At 56.0% G+C, this 24,648-nt stretch overlaps 2 protein-coding genes across 3 annotated transcripts in view; one reads left to right on the top strand and one right to left on the bottom strand.

The window, feature by feature from the left end:
• The window catches only part of ITGB4 (integrin subunit beta 4), a 37,161-nt gene extending 24,602 nt beyond the window's left edge, over positions 1-12,559 (top strand). Inside the window, exons 27-40 of one of the 2 annotated variants that reach the window (XM_064369604.1) lie at positions 2,115-2,319; positions 3,697-3,854; positions 4,243-4,423; positions 4,521-4,658; positions 6,245-6,427; positions 6,517-6,648; positions 8,628-8,864; positions 9,709-9,867; positions 10,357-10,506; positions 11,157-11,345; positions 11,431-11,586; positions 11,671-11,835; positions 11,929-12,039; positions 12,143-12,559. In XM_064369604.1, the coding sequence (XP_064225674.1) occupies positions 2,115-2,319; positions 3,697-3,854; positions 4,243-4,423; positions 4,521-4,658; positions 6,245-6,427; positions 6,517-6,648; positions 8,628-8,864; positions 9,709-9,867; positions 10,357-10,506; positions 11,157-11,345; positions 11,431-11,586; positions 11,671-11,835; positions 11,929-12,039; positions 12,143-12,282 (2,304 nt within the window). In that variant the 3' untranslated portion in view covers positions 12,283-12,559. The remainder of the gene's footprint in view (positions 1-2,114; positions 2,320-3,696; positions 3,855-4,242; positions 4,424-4,520; positions 4,659-6,244; positions 6,428-6,516; positions 6,649-8,627; positions 8,865-9,708; positions 9,868-10,356; positions 10,507-11,156; positions 11,346-11,430; positions 11,587-11,670; positions 11,836-11,928; positions 12,040-12,142) is intronic. The other variant, XM_064369605.1, reaches the window with a different exon arrangement.
• A 118-nt stretch (positions 12,560-12,677) lies between these two features.
• On the bottom strand, positions 12,678-19,160 carry GALK1 (galactokinase 1). The gene is made up of 8 exons (XM_012453697.3): positions 18,939-19,160; positions 17,575-17,764; positions 17,010-17,129; positions 16,704-16,839; positions 16,398-16,579; positions 13,190-13,340; positions 12,951-13,113; positions 12,678-12,868 (listed from the first exon to the last, which is right to left on the bottom strand). Exons 1-8 carry the CDS (start codon positions 19,101-19,103, stop codon positions 12,797-12,799), a joined length of 1,179 nt encoding a protein of 392 aa, XP_012309120.2. The 5' UTR covers positions 19,104-19,160; the 3' UTR covers positions 12,678-12,796.
• Between the last annotated feature and the right edge of the window lie 5,488 nt (positions 19,161-24,648).

Below are 24,648 nucleotides of genomic sequence, written 5' to 3'. Positions count from 1 at the left end.
TTTACATAGATTCACTGATTGTTAATATCTGCTTTCTCTCTCTCTCTTTTTTTTTTTTTGAGACAGAGTCTTGCTCTTGTCACCCAGGCTGGAGTGATCTCAGCTCACTACAACCTCCACCTCCTAGGTTCAAGTGATTCTCCTGCCTCAGCCTCCTAAGTAGCTGGGATTACAGGCACTTGCCACCACACCCAGCTAATTTTTTGTATTTTTAGTAGAGACAGGGTTTCATCGTGTTAGCCAGGATGATCTCAATCTCCTGACCTTGTGATCCATCCGACTCAGCCTCCCAAAGTGCTGGGATTACAGGCGTAAGCCACCACGCCTAGCTGGGCTCTTTCTTTCTATATAGATAGTGACATACACATATAGATATACATGTGGATGTCTGTATCTTCACATTGATTATACTAGTACCAAAAATTAGTCCATATTCTGGCCGGGATTGGTGGTTCACACCTGTAATCCCAGCACTCTGGGAGGCCGAGACAGGTGGATCACCTGAGGTCAGGATTTTGACACCAGCCTGGCCAATGGCAAAACCCCGTCTCTACTAAAAATACAAAAATTAGCCAGGCATGGTAGTGGGTGCCTGTAATCCCAGCTACTAGGGAGGCTGAGGCAGGAGAATCATTTGAACTGGGGGTGGAGGTTGCAGTGAGCCGACATTGTGCCACTTCATCTGGGCGAAAGAGTGAAACACCATCTCAAAAATATATAAAATAAAATGAGTACATACTCCAATGTCCCCATGTTTGGATATCCCAATAGTGTCCTTTATAGCTTTATTTCCTCCCAATCCAGGAACCAATCAAGGACGTAGCATTGAATTTTGTCACGTGTCTTGTCTCCTTTAATCTAGAACAGTTTCCTGGCTTTGTCTTCTGTGACACTGACTTTTTTTAAGACAGGGTCTCGCTCCATTGCCCAGGCTGGAGTGCAGTGGTGTGATCTCAACTCAGTGCAACCTCCACCTCCCGGGTTCAAGCGATTCTCCTGCCTTAGCCTCTTGAGTAGCTGGGATTACAGGCACCAGCCACCATGCCTGGCTAATGACACTGACCTTTTTTTTTTTTTTTTAAGACGGGGTTTCACCACGTTGGTCAGGCTGGTCTCCGACTCCCAACCTCAGGTGATCCGCCCGCCTTGGCCTCCAAAGTGCTTGGATTACAGGCGTGAGCCACCGCGCCTGGCGACACTGACATTTTTGAAGTATCCATGTAGGTTGCTTGCAGGCAGCTCCCTGGTTTTTGGTTTTGTTTTGTTTTTTACAACTGTGGGCCTCACTTTCTGAGTTGAGTGGCATGGGGTTGCCTCCCCAGCCACGGCCCTGGCTACTGCGCTTGGAATTGAAATCTTGCCTCGAAGCGCCACCTAGTGGTCGTCTATGGGAAAGATTTTTTTTTTTTTTTCTCCGTTTTCATCCTGGAAAGCTCAGGCAAGCATTGAAATGAAGCTGGGCCGGCCGGGCGTGGTGGCTCACGCCTGCAATCCAAGCACTTTGGAGGCCGAGACGGGCGGATCACCTGAGGTCAGGAGTTCAAGACCAGCCTGACCAACACGGTGAAACCTCGTCTTAAAAAATAAATAAATAAAATAAAGAAATGAAGCTGGGTGGCTCATGCCTGTAATCTCAGCACTTTGGGAGGCCGAGATGGGAAGATCGCTTGAGGCCAGTAGTTCAAGACTAGCCTAGGCAACATAGGATAACCCTGTCTCTACAACACACCAAAAAAATTGGCCAGGTGTGGTGCACACCAGTAGTCCCAGCTACTCAGGAAGCTGAGGGAGAGGATGACTTGAGCCCAGGAGGTCAAGCCTTCAATGAGCCGTGATCACCTGTAATCCCAGCTACTCAGGAGGCTGAGGTTTGAGAATCGCTTGAACCCAGGAGGTGGAGGTTGCAGTGAGTCAAGATCACACCACTGCACTCCAGCCTAGGTGACAGAGTGAGACTGTCTCAAACACACACACATCTGAAACTGATGTAAGTACTCCACTCAGCAAGTAGGGATGGTCTCTGCAGTGTCCGTGAGGTTGGGAGGGAGCGTGTGGCCGTGATTCTTGTCTCATCCCTCAGCCATGACCCTGACCCTGACCCCCTCCACTCCCAGGACTACATCCCCATGGAGGGTGAGCTGCTGTTCCAGCCCGGGGAGGCCTGGAAAGAGCTGCAGGTGAAGCTCCTGGAGCTGCAAGAGGTTGACTCCCTCCTGCGGGGCCGCCAGGCTCGCCGTTTCCATGTCCAGCTCAGCAACCCTAAGTTCGGGGCCCACCTGGGCCAGCCCCACTCTACCACCATCATCATCAGAGATCCAGGTGAGCAGAGCCTGTGATTGGCTTAAGCAGAGGGAGAGGGAAGACAGGTGAGGGGGGGTGTCTCTCTGCCAGGGCTGCCAGACTTAGTAAATCCAAACACAGGACACCCAGGTAAATCTGAATTTCAGATCAACATACACATTGGTAGGATAGGTATGTCCCATGCAATATTTGGAACATACTTACCCTAATTTTTTTTTTTACAAGAGGGGCTGGGTACACTGGCTCACACCTATAATCCCAGCACCTTGGGAGGCCGAAGTGGGAGGATCACTTGTGCCCAGGAGTTCTAGACCAGCCTGGGCAACACAGCGTGACCTCATGTCTACAAAAAATAAACAAATTAGCTTGGCATAATGGTGTGCACCTGGGGTCCCAGCTACTCAGGAGCCTGAAGTGGGAGGATCACTTGAACTCAGGGGATCTGGGCTGTATCGAGCTGTGATCACACCACTGCACAGCACCTGGGCCACGAAATGAGACTGTGTCCCCGCCTCCACAAAAAAAAAAAGCTTGCTGTTCATCTTGGCTGGGCACGCCTGTAATCCCAGCACTTTGGGAGGCTGAGGTGGGCAAATCACGAGGTCAAGAGATTGAGACCATCCTGGCCAACACGGTGAAATCCCGTCTCTGCTAAAAATACAAAAATTAGCTGGGCAGGGTGGTGTGCACCTGTAGTCCCAGCTACTTGGGAGGCTGAGGCAGGAGAATTGCTTGAACCCGGGAGGCAGAGGTTGCAGTGAGCCGAGATCATGCCACTGCACTCCATCCTGGTGACAGAGCAAGTCTGTCTCAAAAAAAAAAAAAAAACTTGCTGTTTATCTGAAATTCAAATGTAACCAGGCATCCTGAATTTTATCTGGCAACCCTATAGCCAGAGAGGCTGAGATCATGTTGTCACCACACAATAGGAATTCTCCCATCCGACCCCAGCCCTTTGGCATCAGCCTCCATTCTAACACGCAGGTGCTCCTGGAAGGGGTGGGCCAGATAGTTCCTCTCAGCCTTCAGCCTCCCCGCTGGGAGAAGGCCTGCTGGGAAGATGGGAAAGAAGGGAAATACTCAGGGTACAGTGTGGAGATGGGGTGGGGAGCTAATGTTCCCACGTGGAATGTTCCCTGAGCTGCCAAGGGAGAAAGGGGCAAACCAATTCCCTCCTCCTTCTGTTTCTCCAGAGACCCTCCTGGGCCCTCTGCCAAGCTTGACAGGATGCCCTATGTGGTAGTAATGGGGTACCATGTCCCCAGAGACGTGGGTGGGCAGGTCTGAGTTGAATGCGCTGGGCAGGGAGCCCTGGGTGTTTAATTGGGTCTCTGGCACCCCCTGGTGGCAAAGTGGGGTCTGAACCGGCTGCCCTGCCCCAACTTGACCCATTAGATGAAGTGGACAGGAGCTTGACAAGTCAGATGGTGTCATCACAGCCACCCCCTCACGGCAACCTGGGCGCCCCGCAGAACCCCAATGCTAAGGCCGCTGGGTCCAGGAAGATCCATTTCAACTGGCTGCCCCCTTCTGGCAAGCCCATGGGGTACAGGGTAAGGTAGGGGGCTGAGGGCCATGACAGGTGGATGGGCGGTGTGGCATCAGCACTCCCGGGAGAGGTGGGCCGTCGGAGGCCAGGGTCCCCTGAGAGAGCGGTGACAGTGGACCCTAGCACAAGTGGTCAACAGGAAACCTGGTCTGTGCTGGGGAAGAGGGAAGACCCATTCCTGAGTTATCAGACATTTGCCCTCCTTCCTTGAATGGGACCCACTCTGCCCCAGTCCTGATACGTGCACATGGCAGATCTCTCAGCCCCTCCCTCAGGCCTCAGTGTCTCTCATCTGTGCAAAGAGGACAGTAAGGCAGAGGTCGTCGGAGGGACGGGCAGTGTGGGTGCCTGCTGCTTCCCCCTGACCAGGACCCTGTCCCTGGGGGGGGCAGGTAAAGTACTGGATTCAGGGTGACGCTGAGTCCGAAGCCCACCTGCTCGACAGCAAGGTGCCCTCAGTGGAGCTCACCAACCTGTACCCATATTGCGACTATGAGATGAAGGTGTGTGCCTACGGGGCTCAAGGCGAGGGACCCTACAGCTCCCCAGTGTCCTGCCGCACCCACCAGGAAGGTGAGGCCTCGCCATGTCTGTCCCTTTGTCCCCTGGCTAGCCTGCACTCCCTCCCTCTGCCACTGACAGCACTCTTTCTGTATCCCCCGCTCCCCAGTGCCCAGCGAGCCAGGGCGTCTGGCCTTCAATGTTGTCTCCTCCACGGTGACCCAGCTGAGCTGGGCTGAGCCGGCTGAGACCAACGGTGAGATCACAGCCTACGAGGTCTGCTACGGCCTAGTCAACGAGGACAACCGTAAGAACCAGATCCTCCCTTCCTGCCCGCGGGGACAACAGCTGTGGAAGGGGAGGGGCCAAGCTGGAGGGAGCTCCGGGTCACTCCCTGGACCTGCTGTGCAGGGCACTCAAGGCCGTCATCCTGGTCAGCGGATAAGCCTGAGGCATCCTTAGTGTTTTGGCCAGATTTGGGCTGGATTGCGTTCTAAGGCCAAACCCAGAAGCCTGCAGGGCGGGTGGTTACCTATGCGGAGTGGGGTCACAGGCCCAGGGGCACCCCTGCCCAAGCAGGTAACCAGGGAGCTCACGCTTGCATGGTTTTCCTGGGGTGAGAGAAAAGTTACCAGATTTAGTAAACAGAAATACAGGAGGCTGTGAATTTTGGATAGCACTTTAAAAGATTTGGGGACCAGCCTGACCAACATGGAGGAAACCCCATTCCTACTAAAAATATAAAATTAGCCAGGCGTGGTGGCGTAGGCCTGTAATCCCAGCTACTCAGGCAAGAGAATCACCTGAACCTGGGAGGCAGAGGTCGCAGTGAGCTGAGGTCGTGCCATTGCACTCCAGCCTGGGCAACAAGAACAAAACTCCATCTCAAAAAAAAAAAAAAATTCTGGCCAGGGCATGGTGGCTCATGCCTGTAATCCTAGCACTTTGGGAGGCCAAGGCGGGCAGATCACCTGAGGTTGGGAGTTTGAGACCAGCCTGACCAACATGGCAAAACCCCGTCTCTACTAAAAATACAAAAATTAGCCAGGCACAGTAGCACATGCCTGTAATCCCAGCTACTCAGGAGGCTGAGGCAGGAGAATCGCTTGAACCCGGGAGGCGGAGGCTGCGGTGAGCCGAGATCACGCCATCGCACTCCAGCCTGGGCAACAAGAGCAAAACTCCGTCTAAAAAAAAAAAAATTATTTTGTACATTGGGAGGCCAAGGTGGGTGGATTGCTTGAGGTCAGGAGTTCAAGACCAGCCTGGCCAACATGATGAAACCCTGATTCTATTAAAAAGTACAAAGAAAAAAATTAGCCAGGCATGGTGGCTCATGCCTGTAGTTCCAGCTATTCAGAAGGCTGAGGCAGGAGAATCGCTTGAACCTGAGAGGTGGAGGCTGCAGTGAGCCAGGATCGTGCCACTACACTCCAGCCTGGGTGACAGAGCCAGACTCCATCTCAAAAAAAAAAGAGTATTATTTTATACAGTATTTTATCTGGTAGCCCAAGATCAGAGTGCCTGGCAGAACAGTTATTTCGCCAGTCCTGGAAGGGAGGCAGGGGTGGGCGACCCCCTTTGCATGCCCTCACCTCATGTGGAGGCACCGTGGACATACTGGGAGAGGTGGACAACGGAGCCAACTTGAGTCCAGCCCTGGCTCTGCCACTTACTCAGCAGAGTCCCTTGGAGGGCTGGTGACACATGTCTACACCAGTCATGCTGACTCTCAGGGCTCTGCAGGCGGCAGTTCAGCAGTGGCTCGCTGTGCCTTGCTCCCCAGCCTCTGGGTGCCATCCAGGGGAGGCACGGCGGTCCCACTGTGTCTGGGGTGGTGCTGGGACCAGGCTGGAACCTGGGTGACCCTCTGAAACACTCTCCCTGCCCCAGGACCCATTGGACCCATGAAGAAGGTGCTGGTTGACAATCCTAAGAACCGGATGCTGCTCATCGAGAACCTGCGGGAGTCCCAGCCCTACCGCTACACGGTGAAGGCGCGCAACGGGGCAGGCTGGGGGCCCGAGCGGGAGGCCATCATCAACCTGGCCACCCAGCCCAAGCGGCCCATGTCCAGTGAGTGGTGGGCAGGGAGGTGAGGGGCAGACGGGGTAGGGGGACAGAGGGCAGCAGCCAGGGCCCTGGCTCACTCCCCTGCCCTGCAGTCCCCATCATCCCCGACATCCCCATCGTGGACGCCCAGAGCGGGGAGGACTACGACAGCTTCCTCATGTACAGCGATGACGTTCTACGCTCTCCGTCCGGCAGCCAGAGGCCCAGCGTCTCCGATGACACTGGTGAGTGGGCCTGGGACCCACAAGAAGTCAGTGGGGGCCTGGGGTACAGAGTGAGTCCACCGGGTCCAGAGAGAGCAAAGGGGCCGGCAACCAGGGGTCGTGGAGGTTAAGAGAGCCTAGGACAAAGGCGATGGTGGGCACATCTCTACAACTTGAGGAGACACAGCTTTACAACTTGAAGGTTCACCAGCTGTGCCATGGACGCAGGAACTCAGGCCACCCCCCAGGGGCAGGCCTGGCCCAGGAGCCCTAAGCAGCCTCACAGTCACCAGCTGCGAGGTCTCCTTTGCCTTACTTACATTATTTAATTATTTATACAGTATTTTTATTACGGTATCATAATACAGCCGCCTGGCAGGGGTGGGAGAGCCAAGGAGACAAGAACACCCCCCACTGGCTCTGTCCTTCCTCCTTGATTCCCAGCAGTGTGCTGCAGAGCCCTTAGCTGGGGCTCCTGAGTGCTCAGTTTCAGCTCTGGCTCCACTGTGGGACATCAGATGAATCACTTAGCATCTCCGGGCATCAGTTTTCTGATCTGTATAACGGGATACCAATCACACAGTACCATGAGTGGAAAAGGCTCTTGGGCGCGTATGTCATTTGTATTTTCTCCCGTCCCTGCCCATGCTTCCACACCTGCCCCACCCCATGAACACATACTGGCCCCACGGAGCTAAGCTTGGGCTTAAGGAGCCGTTTTGAGAGGCTCAGGTGGAGCGCAGCTGGTATGACTCTGGAACCCCAGCTCAGCTGCTTCTAACACTACCTTCGAAGCACTGGGTGGCTTGCAAAACGGTCCCTGGGAGGCAGGCAAGGGCGAGATTCCTCTCTCCATCGTACAGACGGGAAACTGAGTCTCAGAGAGGTTAAGTAAGGCAAGGGCGACCTCATAACTGGTGACAGAGCCTAGGCTTCCCCCAGGTCTCCTGGCAGGTCCAGGGGTCTCTCCTCCCCAGCTGTGCCAAGGCTACACTTGCTCATCTGGAAAGGCTCCCGCCGTGCAAGGGTCTCACCTGCCGCGGGGCTTCGCGGCCCGCCCGGTCATGCGCATCTACCCCCGCCCCCATCACTCACCCCGGGATCCCGGGAGCCGGAGATGGGCTCCCTTCGCAGCGTCTCCGGCCTTCCCCCACCTGGCCCTGCTCGGCCCGGCGTCCCCTGGCGGTGCCAACGCGGCCCTTCGTTGTTCCCAAGGCTGCGGCTGGAAGTTCGAGCCTCTGCTGGGGGAGGAGCTGGACCTGCGTCGCATCACGTGGCGGCTGCCCCCGGAGCTCATCCCGCGCCTGTCGGCCAGCAGCGGGCGCTCCTCCGACGCCGAGGCGCCTTATGGGCCCCCGGATGACGGCGGCGCGGGCGGGAAGGGCGGCAGCCTGCCCCGCGTTGCGACACCGGGGCCCCTCGGAGGTGACAGGGTTCACCCGCCACGCCCTCATCCGCGCCCACGCAGACTCACTAGCGCCGGCGGGTCTGGGGGCCTGGGGTGGGCGTCTGTGCTGCCTCGGGTGTTTCAGCCAGGCTGGGGCCTTGGCCACTGAGGGCATAGCCCCTCAGAGGCAGGGCCCAGTGCTAGGGGACACCCGAGGCAGACGCTTGGGCCCTTATGGTGCCTGCCTGCCCAAGGGGTGCAAATTTAGAAGTCTGTCCAGGGAGCAGACACTGGCACCCAAGTAGACCCCTCAGGGTCCCCAAAGGACAGGAGGGAACGCTTCAGGACCTCCGCAGGACAGGGCTAACTGTAGGGTCAGATGTGCTCACACCCATATAGTGGCCGCCAGAGGACACGGGCTGTGAAAACCTGGGTGGCCCTTGGGCTCCTCCAGGGACATAGGGCCTCTGTCCCTAGTGCTTTGAGGGAAACTGGTTGTATTTAAGCCAAAGTCACCCGGAGGGTGGGTGACCAGGAATGCCCAGGGCCCAGCCTGCCCCACAGGGCCTGTGTCCACTAGGCCTGAGCAAGTGACCCTGCTCTCTGCCCGCAGAGCACCTGATGAATGGCCGGATGGACTTTGCCTTCCCGGGCAGCGCCAACTCCCTGCACAGGATGACCACGTCCAGTGCTGCCTATGGCACCCACCTGAGCCCACACCTGCCCCACCGCGTGCTAAGCACGTCCTCCACCCTCACACGGGACTACCACTCACTGACCCGCTCGGAACACTCACACTCGGCCACACTGCCCAGGGACTACTCCACCCTCACCTCCGTCTCCTCCCACGGTGAGTGACCTCAGCCAACCCTGCCTCTCCCACTAATCCTTCTCTTCCAGCTCCTGGAGCCTCAGGCTTTGGCCTGCTGTCCCCACAGCCCATCCTCCAACACACACACACACTCATGCATGTGTGCACACACATGCACGTGCACATACATGTGTGCACATACATGCACGCATGCACACATCTATGCTGACATGCACACACATGCATGCATGCACACACACAGGCACACATGCACGCACACGGGCACACATGCATGCACACACAGGCGCACATGCATGCACACACAGGCAGACATGCACGCACACAGGCACACGTGCACACAGGCACACATGCACGCACACAGGCACATATGCATGCACACAGGCACATATACATGCACACAGGCACACGTGCACACAGGCACAGGCATGCACACACAGGCACATATGCACACACAGGCACACAGGCATACACAGGCACACATGCATGCACACACAGGCACACGTGCACACACACATGCACATATGCATGCACACACAGGCACACATGCACGCACACACAGGCATGCATGCACACACACAGGCACACATGCACGCACAGGTACATATGCATTCACACACAGGCACACAGGCACACATGCATGCACACACACAGGCGCACACATGCACGTACAGGCACATATGGATTCATACACACAAGCACACACAGGCACACATGCATGCACACACAGGCACACATGCATGCACACACAGGCACTCATGCATGCACACAGAGGCACACATGCATGCACACACAGGCATGCACACACAGGCACACAGGCACACACACTCCCTGCTCCTCTCACTCTTGTTTTGTCCCACCCTAGGCCTCCCTCCCATCTGGGAATACGGGAGGAGCAGGCTTCCGCTGTCCTGGGCCCTGGGGTCCCGGAGTCGGGCTCAGATGAAAGGGTTACCCTCTTCCAGGGGCCCACGAGACTCTATAATCCTGGCTGGGAAGCCAGCAGCGCCCTCCTGGGGCCCAGGTAGTACAGGGGTGGCCATCCTGTCTCCACCGCTGTCCTGCTCCATCTGCCATCCAGCCACCATAGCAGCCGCCAGCTGTGCCCACCGCTTCCCCTCCATTCCATCCACAGGACCCCTGCCTGCCCACAGGTGCTAACCACCTGCCCCACCATCAGTGCTGACGCCTAACACTGCCTCTGCCCTTCCAGGGGGCGGGGCTGGGGCTGGGGCTGGGGCAGGCTAGGAGCCAGGCCAGCTGAGGTGAGGGGTGTGGCTGGCAGACACACAGGGCTCACGCTCTCTTAGCACAGACGAGGGCCCATACCCTCCTGAAGGATGTGCAGGAGGTGCTGGGCAGCCTGGACAGGGTGTTGCAGGGTGAGTGAGTTGTCCAGCCAGCGGTCAGTGTGGACATGCCAGCCGAGGGAGGGAGGCCGGGGGCAGCACTGTGACTCCCACTGAGACCCCAGCCCCTGCATCTCTGGCTGACTGTGGCCTCCTGTCCCCAGACGCTCGCCCGACTGCTGGTGTGCCCGACACACCCACCCGCCTAGTGTTCTCTGCCCTGGGGCCCACATCTCTCAGAGTGAGCTGGCAGGAGCCACGGAGTGAGCACGCGCTGCAGGGCTACAGCGTGGAGTACCAGCTGCTGAATGGCGGTGAGGCACAGCCCTGCAAGGCCTGGCCCCAGCGTGACACGCGGGGCACCTCGGCTGTGTCAGGAACCCACCCAAGTCCCTTGAGCTCTAAAAGGCCCCATCCAGACTGAGAGGGTCTCACCCCATTCCTCACCCCTCTTCTGAGGTCTCACCCACCCCTCTGGGCCTCTCTCCTGGTCATTCTCTGTGTTTGCGTAACAAGGCCGCTTTGGCCTGAGATCCTAGGGCCTCTGCTGGCCTGAGATGCCTTTGGGGGAATGAGGAAGTGCCACTTCCCTGGGCAGGCACATTCAAAGCAGCATGACCGGGCACAGGATTTTGCCCAAACATGAGTGGGATTCCAGGCTCCACTCTTATATAGTACACAACCTGAACAACCAGCCACACCATACTGTACCCAACCTGTATGCAAACCACAGCCAGTCCTGGGCGGGTGATAACTAGTCCCGGGTGGGCGATAACTAGTCCTGGGCGGGTGATAACTAGTCCCGGTGGGTGATAACTAGTCCCAGGTGGGTGATAACTAGCCCTGGGCGGGTGATAACTAGTCCCAGTGGGTGATAACTAGGTCTCCGTGGCAGCTCAGGGAAGAGGGGTCAGGCCAGGGGTGGGAGTAACACTGCACTGCCTGCCCCCACACGACCCCCCAGGCGAGGTGCGTCGGCTCAACATCCCCAACCCTGCCCAAACTTCGGTGGTGGTGGAAGACCTCCTGCCCAACCACTCCTACGTGTTCCGCGTGCGGGCCCAGAGCCAGGAGGGCTGGGGCCGAGAGCGTGAGGGCGTCATCACCATCGAATCCCAGGTGCACCCGCAGAGCCCACTCTGTCCCCTGCCAGGTGAGTTGCCTCCCCCAGCCCCACACTGCCCCCATCATGCCCGCCACCCACCCACACGCTGACGTTCTTCCTCTGCTGCCCCCAGGCTCTGCCTTCACTTTGAGCACCCCCAGTGCCCCAGGCCCGCTGGTGTTCACCGCCCTGAGCCCAGACTCGCTGCAGCTGAGCTGGGAGCGGCCACGGAGGCCCAATGGGGATATTGTCGGCTACCTGGTGACCTGTGAGATGGCCCAAGGAGGAGGTGCTGCCCGCCCCTGGGGACAGGGGTGGCCAGGGCAGGGGTAGAGAGCGGCCTGCAGAGGCTGAAGGCATCTTCCCTGCTCAGGGACAGCCACTACATTCCGGGTGGACGGAGACAGCCCCGAGAGCCGCCTGACCGTGCCGGGCCTCAGTGAGAATGTGCCCTACAAGTTCAAGGTGCAGGCCAGGACCACCGAGGGCTTCGGGCCAGAGCGTGAGGGCATCATCACCATCGAGTCCCAGGACGGAGGTGGGCACCTGTCCCTTCCTTCACCCTCAACCCATCCTCAGGCCGTGCCTTCTCCTGGCACCACCCTCTGACCGGCCGATCTGCCCACCCCAGGCCCCTTCCCACAGCTAGGCAGCCACGTCGGGCTCTTCCAGCACCCACTGCAAGGCGAGTACAGCAGCATCACCACCACCCACACTAGCACCACGGAGCCCTTCCTAATGGGTGAGCACTGAGGGCCGGGGGTCCCGGCTCTGCCGGGACAGGGAGTTAGCAGAGGGAGAGGGGCAGACCCCAGGCGGGTCAGCCACTGCCACCTCCTCCACAGACGGGCTGACCCTGGGGACCCAGCACCTGGAGGCAGGTGGCTCCCTCACCCGCCATGTGACCCAGGAGTTTGTGAGCCGGACACTGACCACCAGCGGAACCCTCAGCAGCCAGGTGGACCAACAGTTCTTCCAAACCTGACCGCCCCCGCCACCCCACCCCACTCCTGCTACGTCCTGGAATCCAGGCCTCCTCCCTGCTCCTCTCCCAGAGCCTCCTCAGCTACTCCATCCTTGCACCCCGGGGGCCCGCCCAGCCCACCCGCATGCACAGAGCAGGTGTCAGGTGTCCTCTGGGAGGCATGAGGTGGGCAAGGTCCCTCCTCTCTGGTCCCAAACCTATTTGTAACCAAAGAGCTGGGAGCAGCACAGGGACCCAGCCTTTGTTCTGCACTTAATAAAAGGTTTTGCTACTGCGAGGCCCTGCCTTGCCCTTTCTTCTGCGGCCTGAGAGGTGCTCCCCTAGGGTAGGGGAGCTGTCCTGACACCCTCCTTCTCTGACGCCCAAGCAGACACCCACCTCTAGAGGCAGGCAGGTTCCACGCTGGAGGCACAAGTTTATTGAGCACCCAGATATGGAAGGCGGCACCGGGCACAGAGCTGTGGGACTGGCCTGCAGGCCCTGCATCCCCGCTGTGTGCGGTCCTGGGGGCACCTCACAAGGGCAGCACCTTGGCTCCATCGGCCGCTTGAGAGAGGTAGAAGGTGGCGGTCCCGCTGTACTGCTCCTAAGAGAGGCGGGCCCGGGGTGAGTGGCAGGGCCCTGGGAAGCCGCCGCTCCTGCCCACCCAAGCCCCGGTACCTGCCCACCTGGATGTGCTGCATGGCCTGGGGAGTGGCTGAGGCCTCCAGTAGTGTCACTGTGCAGCCACCGAAGCCACCACCCGTCATGCGGCTGCCATAAACCCCAGGCACAGCGAGCGCGGCCTCCACCAGCTGGTCCAGCTCTGGGCAGCTCACCTGGTAGTCATCTCTGCAGAGAAGATGTTGGAGGGGTGGGCCTGGGCCAGCCTGGGTCCAGCAGGAGTGGGGCGCCCAGAGGGCCTCACCTGAGCGAGCGGTGGCTCTCCACCATGAGGCGGCCGAAGCCTCTGTAGTCCCCGCGCTTCAGGGCGGCTGCTGCCTGGGCTGTGCGCCGAATTTCCCCTACCACGTGCCGGGCCCGCCGGAAGCCCTCCTTGCTCACCAGGTCCCTGGCAGCTGGGGAGGAAAAAGGAATCAGCAGCCGCCCTCCCACTGCCTGGTGCCCCGATGCCTGTGGGGGCTGGCAGACAGTAATGGCAGTGGCCCTGCCGGGGCGCTCAACAGTGAAGGGTGGAAGGCCAAGGGGGGCAGAGCAGCCTGGCACTCTTGGGCATGGGTCTGAAGAGCCCCCTCATCACAGCGCCTCCTCCCCTGACTGTAAAATGGGACACCTTGGTCCTTCAGGGCGCAGTGATGGTGGAAACCCTCTGGTCTCCAAGGTGAGTGCTGCCCTCAAGAGGCCACCATGGAGCAGCAGGAGAAGAAATTCTGCTGAGCACCATGGAGCCTCGAGGGCTGGGGCTCCAAAGAGGGGGCAGGAGCAGCCAGGGACCAGCAGGCTGTCCCATCTGGCTGGAGCTGAGGCTGGAGGGGCACCTGGGTCAGTACGGGTCCTGACTTGGTACTGTGCCTGGCCAAACACACAGGTTTAAGGGGGAAGGTTGTTAGGGCAGGTGGCATGGCGGGATGGAGGGGCAAGTAGATTCAAAGGACTAAGAAATGGGTGCGGTGCCTCACGCCTGTAATCCCAGCACTTTGGGAGGCTGAGGCAGTCGGATCACTTGAGGTCAGGAGCTCAAGACCAGCTTGGCCAACATGGGGAAACCCTGTCTCTACTAAAAATACAAAAATTAGCTGGGCATAGTGGCAGGCGCCTGTAATCCCAGCTACTCGGGAGGGAGGCTGAGGCCGGAGAATCACTTGAACCTGGGAGGCGGAGGTTGCAGTGAGCAGAGATAGTGCCACTGCACTCCGGCCTGGGCAACAGAGACGCCCTCTCAGAGGAAACAAAGAAAAATGAAATGAATGGAAATGAGATAGTGGGCGGTGTTTTAGGAGGGAAGAAAACTGAGCATGTCTTGGAGGCTGAGGGAAGGAGCCAGGCAGCGGAAGGAAGGAGAGGGACTGGGGCTTCTAGGGCAGGACTCTGGAGGAGGCAGGGTGAGTTGCTCCTAGGCAGAAGGAGACCTGGAGGAGGGGCAGCAAGGACAGGCTGGGGTGGGGAGGAGGGACCGACTCGTTCCAGTGTGAAAACCTTGGCCAAGGTCATCTGCACAGAGCAGGCAGGGCAGGTCTGAGCGCTGCTCTGGAGAACGTGACGGTTCATAAAGGAAAAGGACAGCGTGGTCCTTCGGAGCGGTCTAGTGTCCCGGAGATGGGCACACCTACACTGCCAGGAAGGGGCAACTCAGTGTGGGCAGCACAGCCAGGCAGTCAAGAGCGTGAGGCCTGGAGCTAATCTGTCCAGACAGGGTTCAGATCCCAGCGCTGCCTCTCACTGGAGATTCCCCCATCAAAAACATAAGAATTATGGTAACAGAATGTGCTTTAGAGTTTTGGGGGAATTAAATGAGTTAATACCGATACGACCTTAAAACTGTCCAACAGACTACCCTCCTGGTCCAATAGGAGCAGAAGCCTTAAAAATCTTTTCCTTTTTTTTTTTTTTGGAGACAGGGTCTCACTCTGTGGCCCAGGCTAGAGCGCAATGGTAGAATCACAGCTCACTGCAGCTTCAACCTCCTGGGCTCAAGTGATCCTCCCACCCCAGCCTCTAAGTAGCTGGGACTACAGGCACATACCACCATGCTTGGCTAATTTTTGTATTTTTTTAGAGATGGGGTTTTGCCATGTTGCCCAGGCTGGTCTCAAATTCCTGAGCTCAATGAATCTTCCCGCCTTGGCCTCTCAAAGTGCCAGGATTACAGGCACAGGTGTGAGCCACTGCACGCAGCCTAGAATACTTGTGTCATCTCGACTCTGTAATACTACTCCTAAGAATCCATTCCTAAGAAAATATTAAGAGAATGCAGATAGGCCAGGTGTGGTGGGCTCATACTTGTGCCTATAATCCTAGCACTTTGGGAGGACGAGGCAGGCGGATCACTTGAGGTCAGAAGTCCAAAACCAGCCTGGCCAATATAGTGAAACCTCATCTCTACTAAAAACACAAAAAAACAAAAAAAAAAACAAGGCCGGGTGCAGTAGCTCACACCTGTAATCCCAGCACTTTGAGAGGCTGATGCGGGCAGGTCATGAGGTCAAGAGTTTGAGACCAGCCTGACCAACATGGTGAAACCCCTTCTCTACTAGAAATGCAAAAATTAGCTAGGTGTGGTGGTGCCTGCCTGTAATCCCAGCTACTTGAGAGGCTGAGGCAGGAGAATTGCTTGAACCCGGGAGGTAGAGGTTGCAGTGAGCCGAGATTGCTCCACTGCACTCCAGCCTGGGCAACAGAGAGACCGTGTCACAAAAAAAAAAAAAAAAAAAAAAAATAGAGCCACACTGAGCTGGGCCTTTCATGGTCTAAGATGGGGTTCTGAGATAATGGTTAGTTAAAAAAAAAAAAAAGTGGCAAGTGGGCTGGGCACAGTGGCTCATGCCTAATCCCAACATTTTGGGAGGCCAAGACAGGAGGATCATTTAAGACCAGAGTTCAAGACAGCCCGGGCAACACTGCAAGACCCTGTCTCTACAAAAATCAAAAATAAAAAAGCTGGGCATGGTGGCACACCTGTAATCTCAGCTACTTGGAAGGCTGAGCTGGAGGCTCCCTTGAGCCCAAGAGTTGAAGTTTGCAGTGAGCTATGATCACACCGCTACACTCCAGCTTGGGCAACAGAATGAGACCCTGTTTGTTAAAAAAGGAGGAGCCGGTGATGATATATTACATCTACTCAGCTTTGAAAACAGATGCAGAAAAATACTGAAAGGAAATGTGAAAACGTTAACAGTGACTCTATCCGGGTGGCCTGACAGCTTATTTTCTACTCTGTACTTTCCACAGTTTCCACAATGGAAACATGATTCTCTGACTAGATAAGACCATTGCAGGATTTCAAGCAGCCCTGCTGAGGCTGGAGCCCTGGGTTTGCTTTGCAGCGTTTGGAGGGACTGAACAGAGCACGGCAGAAGGCCCTGGAGATCCAGGCCCCGGGCAGGGTCCAGGCCACACTGAGGTGCCAGCAGGGAGTGCAGCCGCCTCCAGGACAGAGCGCCCCAGCCAGTTCTCACCCTCCAGCTCTTCCATCTGCACCTCCCGGAGGCTTTCCTTGCCCAGCGCCCGGGCCACTTCCTCACACTGGCGCCGCCGCACATGGTACTCGCTGGAGCTCAGGGAGTGGTGGACGTTGGAGTTGGTGATGAGCACGGCCAGCTTGGGGTCCGAGAGTGGCACCAGGCTTGTCTCCAAGGACCTGGGGTGGAGTTACAGTGGGGGAGATGACGAGGCCAAGCATGTGCTTGCTGCACCAGGCAGTGGGCACTCTACCCAGGAGCTCCTGAGTGCAGGTGGGAGGGGACGAGGGGAGCGAGCCCCACCTGCAGTCAATGAGCAGCGCGTGGCCTCTCTGCCCCATCAGTGAGATGAGCTGGTCCATGATGCCGCAGGGCACCCCTGCGAAGCTGTGCTCGGCCCGCTGACACACCTGGGCACGGGCAGCCACTGTGCCTGAGTCTGCAGAACAGGGTGAGGTGGGAAGGCTAGGGCTGGTGGGAGCAGCAGTGGCTCTGATGACACTCCAGAGAGATTCCCCACCACCCCCTCCGTAAGCCATAGTAGAAACTCGGACCACCTGGAGACCTCAGGAAAGAAGGGCTGGGTCAGGGCTGGGGCCTAGGTGGTACCTGGACAGAGCTGCTGGAGAAAGGTGTACATGGCCACTTCCAAGGACGCTGAGCTGGAGAGGCCACCCCCCAGGGGCACTGAGCTGACCAGCACTGCACTGAAGCCAGGGAGGGGGGCAGCTGCAGGGGAAAGAATGGGCGATGGTAAGAGGGGCTGCCTGTGAGGATGGGCACAGCAAGGGCATGTGCCCTGGTGGGAAGGGCAGCAACGGCCTGACAACTGTGTCTAGGGTGTGTGTCTCAGTTGTTAAAGTGTGCACCAACCTGCTGGGCCAAAGGACCCACTGCCCTCCATTTTCCCACCCTCTGAAATTGCTGGGACAGTTCTAATTGTCTTCCTGGTTGAGGGCTCTGGAGGGAAAAAAGGCTGGGGTTTGTATCCTGGCTCCTCCAATCACGTCATGGAAACCCAGACCCTCTGGGGGCTTCAGTTTCCTCATCCATACAATGGGATCCTCCACTCTGCGAGCCTTCCCCACAGTGTATTGGACAAATGAATGGACTGTGGCTGTGAGGTGGCACTCCTAGTATCAGTGAGAACCTGGCTCAGTCCTGGGCCCCATACCTGGGTAGTACTGAATCACTCCCTTGACATAGTTGGCCCACTGAGGGGTCCCAGGCTCCAGAGAGCGCTGGGCTGTGGGCAGCGGAAACTGCAGCCGCTGGGGCTCATCAGCATCCACAGAAGTGGTGAGGAGAGACACCAGCCCATCCTCACGGGGGCTGCCCACCAGCACGGTCACGAGCTCCAGGGCCTGGCAGGAGAGACAAGGGGTAGGTGAGGCTTCCACCGGCTGATGGAGTAAGCCCCTCCAATGACAACGCCTCCACAGTCATCAGGCTTTTTTTTTTTTTTTGAAACAGTTTTGCTCTGTCACCCAGGCTTGAGTGCGATGGCACAATCTTGGCTCACTGCAACCTCCACCTCCCGGGTTCAAGTGATTCTCCTGCCTCAGACTCCCGAGTAGCTGAGATTACAGGTGCTCGCCACCAGGCCCAGCTGATTTTTTGTATTTTTAGTAGAGACAGAGTTTCACCATGTTTGCCAGGCTGGCCTTGAACGCCTGACCTCAGGTGATCCGCCCACCTCAGCCTCCCAGACTGCTGGGATTACAGGCGTGAGCCACTATGCCCAGCCAGTCAACAGGTTCTGAACCTCTAGGTTCAGCTTTGCAGGGAAGAGCCTGAGGGCCAGCCGGCCTTGGGGGCTTGGGCCCTGCCCGCCTTGGTCTTCAGGGGCGGGGCAGCTGCAGCTGGAGCACAGACCTGGACTCTGCCCTGAGCTGTGGGGCAAGGGGGAAGAGCTAGCCCAAAGGGAAAACAGATCACAGGAGCTCCAAAGCCTTTCCATTTTGGAGTGGCCCCGGATGCCCTGTACCTGTGCATTCCCCAAGCTGCAGATGGGCGGAAAGCGCCCCACGCTGAAAGCCAGGAGTCCTCACTACCCAGTCGCAGACCCGCCAAGAACCTGCTGTGTGACCTCCAGCAGTTCACTGAGCCTCTACGGGCCTCAGTTTCCTCCTCTGTAAATTGAATGGGCCGGGCCAGAAGGCTACGTTCGCCCAGGTCTGCGGTTGGGGTCCTACGGTGGCCAGAGGCGTGGAGTGTCCCCTTCTGCGTGGCACACAGGGCCTCACGGTTTAAAAGGAACACGCTCCCAGGTTGAAGGCGTGGAGCCGCAGCCCCCAGAGGGCAGGCTTGAGCGAAGAGGCGGCTGCGCACCCTCTCCCGGCCACTTCCTCGCTTCCTCCCTTCCAACGTGGGGAACAGCCCGTCCCGGGAGCTCTTCCGTGCACCGGTGCCCCGGGCGCGGCTGCCCGCCCCACATCCCACGAGGGAAGAACGCACCCCCCGCGCCCCCGAGATCCGCCTTCCTCAGAGGCCGGGACAGGCGGCGGCGGGCTGGGGGCTCCCCGCGCAGCCCCTCACCATAGGCAGCACTAGGCCCTGGTTGTAGTCCGTGTGCTCCCCGATGAGGTTGACGCGGCCCGGCGCCGACACGGCCAGCTCAGGCTCGGCCCCGAACTCCTCCCGGAAGGCTCGCCGGGCCTCGGCCAGAAGCTCCGCGACCTGGGGCTGTCTCAAAGCAGCCATGATACGCTCCCGCAGCTCGGAACCGCTGCTCCAGCAAAGCCCCGTCGGCGCGGGATGCTCGATCGGAGCCAGGCGCCGGGGTGCGCACATTCCCGCCCGCCCCGCGCCGCGCCCCGCCCGGACGCTCCGCCCCCAGACCTCAGCCGGCCCCGCCCCCGCCCGCAACTCCCGCAGGAATCCAGCTGCCGGGTGGCGGGTGGCAGGGGCCGATGGCGCCGGGTGGGATACAGCGCCCCCTATGATGTCCTTCTCCTGGACTTCGGGGAAAAACCAGTGGGTACTCACTAGAGTGAGAATAGCCCTGAGTGGCACTTGGCATGACCAGGATTTCTGAGCTGCCCTTCCTTAGCCCTGGTGACTTTCTATGCACCCCACTACCCACCACCACCCACACAGCCAGAGCAATGGAGCTGGCACCCGGCTGACCTGGGTTTCCCAAAGGGATCTCCTAGGTCCTCAGGGCCAGCAGCTGTGAGAGGTCATCAGCCTCTGATCACCAGTCTCCAAGAGGGTGGCTTGGCACTCACTGTAAGTAGAGATAAAGACAGCCAAGTTTGGTGGTGACCAGGGAGTCAATTTTACAGGTTCTTTTTCTAGGTAACAAGCAACAGCTCCTAGCAGTGGAGAACTGGACTAGGGACAGCAGTGGGCCCAGCCCCTCCCTTAAGGATCTGCCACAGCCGTCCAGGTAGGTTGTGCTATTGGCCCCAGCAGGCGCTTCTTCAGCCCAGAAGCCCTTGTTTCAGAGGCATGGCCTTGTTTGCCCCCAGAGTCAGGCACTCCTCTCTTGCCAGCCTGCATCCTAAACCTGCAGGCCGGCCCCAACTGCCGCCTTGATGCCTGTCCACAGCTGCCCACCCTATGTGGAAGCTTGAAACTGAAAGACTGAAATGCAAGCAGCTTGCTTGGGAGTAGCGTGGGAGCTGTGGGGGTGGGGGGTGGCCATGGATATAGCCTGGGGCCTGCTCAGGGGTGTGCCCAAAGTGTGGGGAACTGCATTCCAAAGGCAATTCTCAAACTCTTAGAAGAAAACATACGAGTACATCTTTGTGAGGTTGGTTAGGCAATTTTTAAATTTTTTTTTAACTTTTTTTTTTTTTTAATAGAGACAGTGTTTCACCATGTTGGCCAGGATGGTCTCGATCTCTTGACCTCGTAATCCGCCTGCCTCGGCCTCCCAAAGTGCTAGAATTCCAGGCGTGAGCCACCAGGCCAGGACAATTTTTTAATTTTATTTTTGAGACGGAGTTTTGCTCTTGTTGTCCAAGCTGTAGTGTAATGGCTCAATCTCGGCTCACTGCAACCTCTGCCTCCCAGGTTCAAACAATTCTCCTGCCTTAACTTCCCAAATAGCTGGGATTACAGGCAATTACAGGCCACCACACCTGGCTAGTTTTTTCTTTTTCTTTTTCTTTTTTTTTTTTTTTATAAAGACAGGGTTTCACCATGTTGGTCAGGCTGGTCATGAACTCCCGACCTCAGGTGATCCGCCTGCCTTGGCCTCCAAAGTGCTTGGATTACAGGTGTGAGCCACTACGCCCGGCCAGTTTTTTCTATTTTTAGTAAAAACGGGGTTTCACCATGTTAACCAGGCTGGTCTCAAACTCCTGACCTGAGGTGGTCTGCCTGCCTCAGCCTCCCAAAGTGCTGGGATTACAGGTATGAGCCACCATGCCCGGCCATGTATTTATTTATTTATTTAAGACAGTCTTGCTCTGTCACCCAGGCTGGACTGCACTGCAATCTCGGCTCACTGCAACCTCCGCCTCCCAGGTTCAAACAATTCTCCTGCCTCAGCCTCCCCAGTAGCTGGGATTACAGGCATCCTCCACCATACCTGGCTAATTTTTGTAAAGGCAGGATTTCACCATGTTGGCCAGGCTGCTCTCGAACCCCTGACCTGAAGTGATTCACCTGTCTCCGCCTCCCAAAGTGCTGGGATACAGGCGTGAGCCACCGCAGCGGGCCAGGCAATGGTTTTTTTAGATGTGACATCAAAAGCACAAGTGACGACAGAAAATAAATTGTACTTCATCAAAGTGAAATACTTTTCTGCATCAAACAACATAAAGAGAGTGAAAAGACAACTCGCAGAATGGGAGAAAATACTGGTAAATCAGATATCTAAGGGGCTTGGATTTTGAGACCAACTTGGACAATGTGGGAAGACCTCACTGCTACAAAATATAAAAACAAAAGAATTAGCCCGGTTGGGTGGCACATACCTGTGGTCTCAGCTACTTAGAAGGTAAGACCCTGTGTCCAAAAAAAAGATGAGCAAAAGATTTCAAGAGACATTTTCCCAAAGAATATAGATACAAATGGCCAATAAGCACATGAAAAGATACTCGAAGGTCAGATGTCGTGGTTCACGCTTGTGGTCCTAGACTCAGGGAGGCCAAGGTGGGCAGATCACTAGAGGTCAGGAGTTCAAGACCAGCCCAGCCTGGCCAACATGGTGAAACCCTGTCTCTACTAAAAACACAAAAATTAGCCAGGTGTGGTGGTCCACACATGTAACCCTAGCTACTGAGGAGGCTGAGACTCAAGAATCGCTTGAACCCCAGGGGTGGAGGTTGCAGTGAGCCGAGATTGCACCACTGCACCCCAGCCTGGGTGACAGAGCAAGACTCTGTCTCAGGAAAAAAAAAAAAAAAAAAGCCGGGCGTGGTAGCTCACATCTGTAAACCCAGCACTTTGGGAGGCTGAGGTGCGCAGATCACCTAGGGTCAGGAGTTTGAGACCAGCCTGGCCAACATGGTGAAACCCCGTCTCTAAAAAATAATAATATAATTTAAAAATTAAAAAAAAATTAAAGTGATGTATTTATACAATAGAAATATTAATCCATAAAAAGAAATGAAGCCCGGGCACGGTGGCTCACGCCTGTAAGCCCAGCACTTTGGGAGGCTGAGGCAGGCAGATCACAAGATCAGGAGTTGGAGACCAGCCTGTCTCTACTAAAAATACAAAAATTAGCCCGGCTTGGTGGTGGGTGCCTGTAGTCCCAGCTACTCGGGAGGCCGAGGCAGGAGAATCGCTTGAACCCGGGAGGTGGAGGTTGCAATAAGCTAAGATCAAGCCATTGCACTCCAGCCTGGGTGACAGTGCGAGACTCCATTAAAAAAAAAATGGATGAACCTTGAACATATTGTGGTGAGTGAAAGAAGCCAGTCACACAAGACCACCTGTTGTATATCCAGAATTGGCAAATCTGTACAGATGGAAAGTTAATTAACGGTTGCTTAGGCCTGAGGGAATAACAGAGTCTCTCCTATCACCCAAAGGATACCAGGTTTCTCTTTGCAGTAAGGAAAATGTTCTAAAATGGACTGTGGTGATGGTTGCACATGTTTGTGAATATCCTAAACTGTTGAATTATATGTTTTAAATGGGTGAATTATATGCTAGATGTATTATATCTCAATAAAGTTGTTAAAAAAACAATGGGGCCGAGGCGTAGTAGCTCACACCTGTAATTCCAACACTGGGAAGCTGAGGTGGGCAAATCACTTGAGCCTAGAGGTTCAACACCAGCCTGGGCAACATATGGAGGCCTCGTCTCTACAAAAAAAATTAAAAATTAGCTGGGCATGGTGGCTCATGCCTGAAATCCCAGCACTTTGGGAGGCCAAGGCAGGTGGATCAGGAATTCAAGACCAGCCTGGACAACATGGTGAAACCCCATCTCTGCTGAAAATAGAAAAATTAGCCTGGCATGGTGGCATGCACCTATAATCCCAGCTACTCAGGAGGCTGAGGCGGGAGGATCACTTGAACCCGGGGGTGGGTTAAGGTTGCAGTGAGTGGAGATCACCCCATTGCACTCCAGCCTGGGCAACAGAGTAAGATTCTGTCTCAAAAAAAAAAAAAAAAATCAAAAATTAGGATGGTGGTGTGTGCCTGTAGTCTCAGCTACTTGGGAGGCTGAGGCAGGAGGATCACTTGAGCCCGGAGGTCGAAGGTGTAGTGAGCTGAGATCATGCTACTGCATTCCAGCCTAAGCAATTCCAGATTTCACTGGATGACCCGTTCCTTTTGAGCACACTTCAGTAAAGTATTTTTTGGCACAGCCAACATCAAACAAATCATACCATGAGTTGCCCTTGGGCTGGTTGAAATGGAATGGAACTTACAAACCACACCTCCCTACAAGGGCCCATTCAATCAGGACAGAGTTGAGCAAAGCAGCCCCTTCTCTGCACACCTTTTACTCAGCCTCACCTCTGACCTCTAACAGTGCTGAGCCTTAATCCCCACTCTTACTATTATATGATCTCAGGTAAATAATACCTTGCTTTTTTTTGTTTGTTTGTTTTTCTGAGACGGAGTTTCGCTCTTGTTACCCAGGCTGGAGTGCAATGGCGCAATCTCGGCTCACCACAACCTCCACCTCCTGGGTTCAAGCAATTCTCCTGCCTCAGTCTCCCGAGTAGCTGGGACTACAGGCGTGCGCCACCGTGCCCAGCTAATTTTTTTTGTATTTTTAGTTGAGACAGGGTTTCACCGTTTTGACCAGGATGGTCTCGATCTCTTGACCTTGTGATCCACCCGCCTCGCCTCCCAAAGTGCTGGGATTATAGGCGTGAGCCACTGCGCCCGGGCTTTTTTTTTTTTTGAGACAGAGTTTTGCTCTTGTTGCCCAGGCTGGAGTGCAATGGTGTGATATCTCAGCTCACTGCAACCTCTACCTCCCAGATTCAAGCAATTCTCCTGGCTCAGCCTTCCGAGTAGCTGAGATTACAGGCATGTGCCACCATGCCAGGCTAATTTTCTATTTTTAGTAGAGACAAGGTTTCTCCATGTTGGTCAGGCTGATCTCGAACTCCCAACCTCAGGTGATCTGCCTGCCTCAGTCTCTCAAAGTGCTGAGATTACAGGGGTGAGCCACCGCACCCGGCCATGATGTGACCTTTCTGAGCCTCAGTTTCTTATGTGTAAAATGGGGCTAGAGATTCCTCCCAGGTACTCTGTTATAATAGGAACTGAATGAGATCATCTTCATAAAGTGCCCAGCCCAGCAGCTGGCACTTCTAAATGTTTGCTCTTCTTATCAGTTGTCCATTAATTCAACAGGCATTATTGTACTCTCCTGTATGCAATTGGCCAGAAAGATAAATGTCTCAGACTCTCACAGTCTGATTGGGAGGCAACAGTCACAAATCTGACTCCCTGTGTCTGCGATAAATGCTGAGTAGAGCTTTCTGAGTAAGAAAAGAGAAAGCAGAAATTCTGACCAGTTAGAAGTCCATGCCGTTATCTTTATTTCCATTGATTCATTTTAATTGACAACATGACTTTTTTTTTTTTGAGACAGTCTCGCTCTTTCATCCATGCTGTAGTGCAGTGGCATGATCTCGGCTCACTGCAACTTCTGCCTCCCAGGCTCAAGCGATTCTCCTGCCTCAGCCTCATGAACAGCTGGGACTACAGGCACGTGCCACTATGCCCAGCTAATTGTTTGTATTTTTAGTAGAGATAGAGTTTCACCATGTTGACCAGGCTGGTTTCAAACTGCCTTGGCCTCCAAAATTGCTGGGATTAT

Source organism: Aotus nancymaae, unplaced genomic scaffold (genome assembly GCF_030222135.1).
Source record: "Aotus nancymaae isolate 86718 unplaced genomic scaffold, 86718_ANA_hifiasm-v0.15.2.pri h1tg000089l, whole genome shotgun sequence".
Lineage (NCBI taxonomy): Eukaryota > Metazoa > Chordata > Mammalia > Primates > Aotidae > Aotus > Aotus nancymaae.
The sequence above is the reverse complement of the archived record's forward strand: the minus strand, read 5'-3'. Positions and strand labels throughout refer to the sequence as shown.